Genomic DNA, 8,038 nt, shown 5'->3' with positions numbered 1-8,038 from the left:
ATTCTTTTTAATCAAGTTGTAGTTTACTATATGTATTGTTTAATAGTTTAACTTATTTTGAATTTATATTTTATATTTTAACTTATATTTTATATAAATGGTTAATATAATGTGCAAATCACATAATTGTAACTTTAATTTTAAAATTAATTATTTGTGTTAATATGTGCTAATATGGTTATACACAACCAGTTATTTGTACAAATTTCATTAATACTAACAATGTATGAAATTATCTTTTTTAAAAGACATAATTATATTCGATGATATTATAATAAAATATGGATATTTATATATGTTTTGCTTAGATTGATGGATAATTTTTCCTTTAAAAGTTTGTTTTTCTCAATGCTTTTATGTCTTTAATCAAATCCATGAATATTCGGATTTTTTATTTTAATAAATAAATTAAATATAATAATTATCGAAATAAATATCTTTCTCTTATCTCGTTTATTGTGTAAATAAGATATATGTAATTTTTCAATTTTCGTATGATAGATGTTATCTCGTTTACACTGTAAACGAGATATATGCATTTATAAATAAATAAATATAATTTTTAAAAATAATAAAAAATATTAATATTTTTAATTTGACCAAACTCTTGCAAATGGAATGTTTCAAATAATAGAAAAGATAAACAGTTCATTTTAAATAATAAGAAATATGGATTGTTAATTTATCACGTTAACACGTTTATTTTAAAAGCACATAAGTGCACTGTTAAATTGTCCACTATTAACCAAGGTTGCAAGAACCGGACCGGTCAATAAACTGGTGAGGTGACTGGTTCACTGGTTCAATGATTCGACCGGAATTCAACCGGGGTTCGAGCAGTTTAATTAAATATTAAATAAAATTATTAAAAATTTAATATATAATTTTAAATATTTAAATTTCAATAAAATTTAACTTCATAAAATTTAAAATTTAAAATTTAAAATTTAAAATTTTAATTTATAACCTAATAATAAAAAATAACAAACAAATCAGTAATACTAATAACCACTAACCATTAAATATGTAAACATAATCATAATTTAAATTTGGAATAAACATAATCATAATTTGGAACAAACAAACAAAATTACAAAAACATATGAAATCAAATTACAGTAACAAATTAAAAACAGAACAAAAACATAATTTAAAACTTATAAAAACAGAATCACAAAAACCTGATTAATTCATTTAATTAATAAAATAAAAATAAAAAAAGCTAAAAAGCATAAGACAAGGCATCATCAACCGCAGCGAAGGCTTTTTCATCATCATCGTCACAATGGCTAAGGTTGAAGGATCCAAAAATTGTTAGGGTATCGAGTGCATTTGGAGGAAAAAAAAAATAAAAAGCAGAAGACAGCAGCGCTCAACAGAAATCAAATGCAAAAGACGGCAATGAAAAAACAATAATGAACCCAGACAAACAAACAACAATCAACATAATCAAATCCAAAAAACAGCAATTAACTCCCAAAAATGAAAATTGAAGCAGGGTAGGGATCTGCTTACAAACTCAGAAATTCATAAACTCAAGCTAAGCAGAAATTAGCAAACTCAGAATCAGAAATCAGAAACCAAATAAAAGTAAAAAAATCGGTCCGATTCGATTTTCAGAACCATAATCTCAACTTTCAAACCAAAAATTGCTAAAAAATCGGACGATTCTCCCGGTTCACCGGTTAACTGCCGATTTTTTCACCGATTTTTTGGCAGATAGTTTTTAACATTATCCGAACCGACTAAGTGACCGGTTTTTGGTTATTCCGGTTGAATCGGCCAGTCCGGTTCGATTTTCAGAACCATGCTATTAACACGGTTACCTTAGATTGACTCTTAATAGAAATCATTCAACCAATCAATTCATCTCCATTGAGTTATGTCTAGGATAAGGTTATTTAAATTATATTTTAAATTTTTATGTACTCAGAAAGCAAACGAAATTTCAAATTTTTAAAAGAAATAATTAAAAATAAATTTTAAAATTTTAAATTTTAAATTTACGAAATTTTATTTGTGGTATGGGAGTACATAAAAATTTCATTTATTGCATGAAAATAAATAAAATTTTGAAATATAATTTAAATAACCTTATTCCATAAAAAACTCAATGGAGATGGATTGATTGGTTGGATGATTCTATTAAAAGTCAATCCACGATAACCATGTTAACCGTGGGCAGTTTAACAGTGCACTTATGAACGTGTTAACATGCTTATTTTAAATGGACCGTCCATCTTCTCTCTTTATTTAAAATGGACGGTTTATCTTTTTTATTATTTGAAATATTTCATTTTAAGGATTTGGTCAAAGGAAAAGTATAGATAAACAATGAAAATATTAAACAATGTAAACAATAGATATATCGAATGTTCATTTTACTAGTGTACGGATGGTTATTTTAATATTAAAATTTAGGGGGTTAAATTGGAGATGTAGTGTGTTTTTATTTGATTGGTAGTTGTTCATATTGTTCAACAAAATCATTGTCCCCCTAGCATTCCCCGTCGTCAAATTAAAAGCCTTAATATTTTTTATTATTTTCAAAAATTATATTTAATTATTTATAAATACATATATTGTAAACGAGATATACGAAAATTGAAAAATTACCTATATCTCATTTACATTGTAAACGAGATATATGATTGTAAACGAGATATATGCAAAATTATTCTTTTACAGTGTAAACGAGATAAGAAAAGAATATTTATTTCAGTAAATATTTTTTAAATTATTTATTTCGATAATTATTATATTTAATTTATTTATTAATATAAAAAATTCTGAATATTCTCATAGATTTAAATATTATTAGAATAAAATAGAATTTGGATAAAGAAATAATTGGATGATAACATAAAAATCAATTATACATAATTACAAAAATAATAAAAATTTCATTGTATTATCGTTTGAATGGTGATAAAATATGAATTTAATTAGATGATAATAGTTGAAAAAACTAGTCGTCAAAAAAAAAGGGATGATAGTAGTAAAAACTTATAGTATAATTATTGAATAAAAATTGAACTGTGAAAATAAAAGTTATCTAAAAGAATTTAAATTCTCTAAAATATCAATAATTAACATTAACACTTCAGACAAATAATAAAAAATATAAAAAAGAAAAAGAAAATTCCAATACATTTTCCTATTAGCAAGGAAAACCCAAAATCCCAATTTTAACTTGAAGATTTTCTTTAAAAAGATCAAGAGAGAGCGAGTAATTAGGTCTCTAGAGGCTGTATTTCGTTGGGTTCCCTCTGCAGGTTCGTCACTCTCACTTCTCTCTCTAGAACCTTGGTATAATTCCAACAATACATGTTCTCATGAATTCTTTTGAATCAAACCAACATGTTAATCCCAATTCACCCCCAATAACAACCCACCCCATCAAATCAAAATTCAATTTTTTTGCATTTTACACACTGCCCTTATTGCTTCTTATTTTAGCAGTCACATTAGGTTTCACAAGAACAAACTACTATAAAGTTCACTACTTGAGACACTCACTCACATCACAAACCCTAATTCAAGCAATTGGGTCTCTGTTTTCACCCTCAAAATCAGTTTTTGTGCCCTCCCAATGTGTGCTATGGATGGCTCCTTTTCTCTCAGGCGGTGGGTATAGCTCAGAGGCTTGGTCTTATGTTCTGTCCCTTCATAGCCACACCAAAATGCATTCATTTAGGTTGACAATTGAGCACCATGGAGATCAAGAATCATTGGAATTTTGGGAGGGTTTGCCACAAGAAATGAAGAATTTGGCTTATGAGCTATACCGAACAGAGTGTAGAATGAATGAGACCATTGTGGTGTGCCATAGTGAACCTGGTGCTTGGTACCCCCCATTGTTTCAAACTTTTCCATGCCCTCCATCACCTTTTTACAGTGATTTCAAGTCTGTGATTGGTAGGACTATGTTTGAGACTGATAGAGTTAATGGTGAACATGTAGAGAGATGTAACAAAATGGATTATGTTTGGGTTCCCACTGATTTTCACAAATCCACATTTGTGGGAAGTGGTGTTGATCCTTCCAAGGTGGTGAAGATTGTTCAACCTATTGATGTTAAGTTCTTTGATCCTGCCAAGTACAAGCCATTGGATCTCGCATCAAGAGGGCAATGCATTTTAGGCTCTTCTAGCGCGAAGAAGAATTTTGTGTTTTTGAGTATCTTCAAGTGGGAGTATAGGAAAGGTTGGGATGTCTTGTTGAAAGCATACTTGAAGGAATTCTCAAAGGATGATAACGTTGCTTTGTTCTTGTTAACAAATCCATATCACACTGACACAGATTTTGGGAACAAAATAATGGATTTTGTGGAGAGTTCCGATCTTGCAGAACCGGTTGGGGGTTTCGCTCCTGTATATGTAATCAATTCCCACATAGCGCAAAGTGAGTTGCCGAGAGTTTACAAAGCGGCTGATGCGTTTGTTCTTCCTTCGAGAGGAGAGGGATGGGGGAGACCTCTTGTGGAAGCCATGGCAATGTCGCTGCCGGTGATTGCAACGAATTGGTCAGGGCCAACTGAGTATTTGACAGATGATAATAGCTATCCACTACCTGTGGATGGAATGAGTGAAGTGATGGAAGGGCCATTCATGGGGCATCTTTGGGCTGAACCTTGCGTGGATGAACTTCAGAATCTTATGAGGCGGGTGATGGATCATCGCAATGCAGCTACGGCCAAAGGAAGAAAGGCGAGGGAGGACATGATAAGAAGGTTCTCACCTGAGATTGTGGCTGACATTGTGACAGAACAGATAGAAAACATTCTAAGGCAATGAGATTATTGTTCCTGGTCTTGTCTATTCTCTTCACAGCTGTTAGAATCTGTGCAATGCTTAACTCGCAGGGTGATTGATGTTCTAAGTGAAGATATTACAGAGTTCTCAGGAATTTGATTTAGACACTGAATCTTAAGGAATGAAAAGTAGTTTCTTCAATGTGTATACTTTTTCTTTCTTGGAAATTTATGTGAAGGAACACTAATGTTTTTTCATTGAAAAGGCTCCATCAACTTTTGGGCAATATTTTGCTGCTGTTTTAGTAGGGGAAAAGAGAGAGGGTAACACTACTGTTTGTTTGTACAAATTATCCAGTGTACAGAAAAGAATTATTGATGCGCAAATTATTTACTTTTAGAAAATGAATGATACTAAAATAGAAATATATTACTAGTGAATTACTTTCATGTCCATTGGGAATCTGGTATCCCTATATGGTGACAAGTATCAGGGTCCCTTATTTGAAGACACAGACATTGTTGAACATCCTTTAGTTTTTCCTTTTCTTCCAAGACATAAGTGTGAATTTTCCAGTACAATTTATTTGTATCGGGTTATTTTTGCACATACTCTAGATAGGTATCAAAGACAAATACCAATGAGGTATCAGATATTTCATTCATGAAACAAAATTTGGACAGATGCCTATAAATACAGTTCATGGCCCTCCCCAATTGAAAACACAATACAAGTTATGGCCAAGAGACACAGTTTGTAATACATTATTTTCTACGCAGCCCACACAACTCTCAAAGGCAACTGTCATTGCCATAACAATTTCAGCAAAACTTATTGGAGATGTGGAGCAAATGCTGCTAGGACTTCCTTGTACACAGGCTTCTTGAAATCCACTGCCTGAAAAATGCAAATAGAAGATATAAGCCAAGTCAATTTCGCTTAGAGCATCACACATTCTAAATTGGGGTGAAGAAATGTTTATCACAGTCACCATTACTCACAAGCTCAATTACTTTCTCTGGTGGCAGCCATGACCATTCACCGAACTCAGCTTTCTCTGTACCATCACCCAAAAGATTGATTTCTTGATCTTGACCAGTGAACTTAAAAAGAAACCTATGAATATCAAGGGATCAAGAATAGTATTGCCAAAACCAAGATATCACTTCTTCCCCAAACTAATACACACAGCTTTAAAGTATATCTATAACTCTCTATAAACTCATTGAATATGGGGTTAAAAAGTTGTTAGAAGCATCCATCGGTTACAAAATGTTATCTGACTAGTATGGGGTTGTTAGCAACATAATTTGATATGGACTGAGGAGATCCAATTGTTTACCATTTTTGTGCTTGACCCTTCCAATCAGATCCCCACTGAATATTCAATTTCTCCCTGACTTGTGGTGGGAAGTCATATGTCAACCAATGAGGTGCCTGCAAGAAAAAATCCAACACGATGAGTATGTAGAGGTTCTTCCACAGAGAGAGGGAGAGAGAGAGAGAGCACGATGAGTATGTAGAGGTTCTTCCACACACACACACACACACACAGAGAGAGAGAGAGAGAGAGAGAGAGAGGAAAATAGATTGGTAAGTTCCCTTGTAAGACTCAACCTTAGTACCTTAGTAGGAATAAGTATTAGAAGCTTGCCATATAACATGGTTTCATATATATCATATAGTAACATATGCAATGCCTAATTAGTTTAATGATATGGAACAATATAAGTATATAACCATATTTAATCAATGAGACATTTGAATGGCAAAACATGATTGGGTGGTTATAACTTATAAGAGAACCTAGATGGAAGAACTATGTAACTTGTCCGAAAACCTTTGTAGAAGGCAAGAAAAGGACTTTATAATTTGCACCTCAGAAATCACTTCTGCGGAACTAACTCCTGTCTCTTCCCTTAATTCTCTGATAGCTGCATTTCTTGGATCCTCACCTTCATCAATACCACCCTAAAAAATACCACATTAAGTTCATTACAGACTTAATACAGTTATATATCATTCCTTTCAACAAATAATACATTGCAAGAACGATATAAGCAGCATAACTCTCTGTCTTTGGACTTCTTTCTCTGTCTATTTACTCATTAGCAACACTATTTAGAACTCCCATGTTGGTTCAGCCTATGCAAATTTCTAGTCAGATACTAAATACTTTTACTTTCAAATAACATAATCATAAAGGGACTCTAAGTTTAGTTATCAAGAATAATTATACACTTGCACCTAAAAAAACAATTGTTCTCAAGGGTGGGTTTGTGAGCCAAGAATGGATTTATAGTTAGTTACTCCTTGAAGCCTCCCTTTCTTCTCTTCCCATCCAAAACATCAACCCACAAGTAAATAGTTTATACTTTTGGAAACATTTCAGATGCACCGGGAGTACTGGTGCTCCAATTGTTTTAACCGTTGATCTGAATTATAAAAAATATATATAATATATATTAATTGAAATCAACGGTTAAAACAACTAGTGCACCGGTACTCCCCGGTGCACTTGAAATCTTTCCTATACTTTTACAATAACATTTTAATATAGTTGAAAGCAGATTTTTTTTTTCTAATATTCTAAAAGATTGAGGACTAAATTGCCAATTAAGTATTACACTAAATAAATTAGGGCAGAAAATATACCTAATTTGAATTTATTAAAAGTAGCTGAAAACTCATACAGTGATTTTTTTTTTCTAACCAAAGATAGGAGATTTGAACCCGCAACCTCTTAATTGAGTATGAAGAGACTATGCTATTTGAGTTATTCCTCATTGGCAATAATAATGATTGCAAAATAAAAAATAAAAATGAATGACCTGCGGCATTTGCCAAGCATTGGGTATGTCCAACCTCGAAGCCGCAAAGATCTGAAAACAGAGAAACCCTAATTAAAAGACAGTTACTGAGAGAGAGAGAGAGAGAGAGAGAGAGTTGGTGCCTTTTTGTCATTGTTGATGAGGCAGATGCCAACGTTCCTGCGGTAACCTTCGGGAGCAGCTTCCATTGACGATGATGATGAGCAACGAAAGGAGAGTGGCAGCGATGAGAATTTAAGCAGCTTCGAAGGGTATTTCGGAAAACGGAAAACTACTGGGGATGGGTGAGCTATTCGGCATAAAGCCATTCCAGAGAGGAGGAGCGCCTCCTTTTTATGGGATAATTAAAACCCATTTCACCTTATTCGGAATCGGAGCTTCACTCACCCCTCGTACTTTACCAAAATGCCCTTCTACCACTATTTTTCTTTCCTCCTTTTCTACTCTAACTAG

The 8,038-nt window shown here is 32.5% G+C and overlaps 2 protein-coding genes across 2 annotated transcripts; one reads left to right on the top strand and one right to left on the bottom strand.

Moving 5' to 3' along the window:
- The first annotated feature begins 3,190 nt into the window (after window positions 1-3,190).
- Window positions 3,191-5,140, top strand: LOC107618223 (UDP-Glycosyltransferase superfamily protein). The gene has a single exon (XM_016320229.3). The coding sequence runs from the start codon at window positions 3,336-3,338 to the stop codon at window positions 4,794-4,796; it is 1,461 nt and encodes a 486-aa protein (XP_016175715.1). The 5' UTR covers window positions 3,191-3,335; the 3' UTR covers window positions 4,797-5,140.
- Window positions 5,141-5,378: 238 nt separating this feature from the next.
- Window positions 5,379-8,038, bottom strand: NUDX26 (nudix hydrolase homolog 26). The gene is made up of 6 exons (XM_016320230.3): window positions 7,708-8,038; window positions 7,586-7,636; window positions 6,633-6,725; window positions 6,097-6,191; window positions 5,756-5,870; window positions 5,379-5,651 (listed from the first exon to the last, which is right to left on the bottom strand). The coding sequence occupies exons 1-6, from the start codon at window positions 7,891-7,893 to the stop codon at window positions 5,586-5,588; spliced, it is 606 nt and encodes a 201-aa protein (XP_016175716.1). The 5' UTR covers window positions 7,894-8,038; the 3' UTR covers window positions 5,379-5,585.

This window comes from Arachis ipaensis, chromosome B9 (assembly GCF_059453495.1).
Source record: "Arachis ipaensis isolate K30076 ecotype BB chromosome B9, ASM5945349v1, whole genome shotgun sequence".
NCBI lineage: Eukaryota > Viridiplantae > Streptophyta > Magnoliopsida > Fabales > Fabaceae > Arachis > Arachis ipaensis.
The sequence above is the reverse complement of the archived record's forward strand: the minus strand, read 5'-3'. Positions and strand labels throughout refer to the sequence as shown.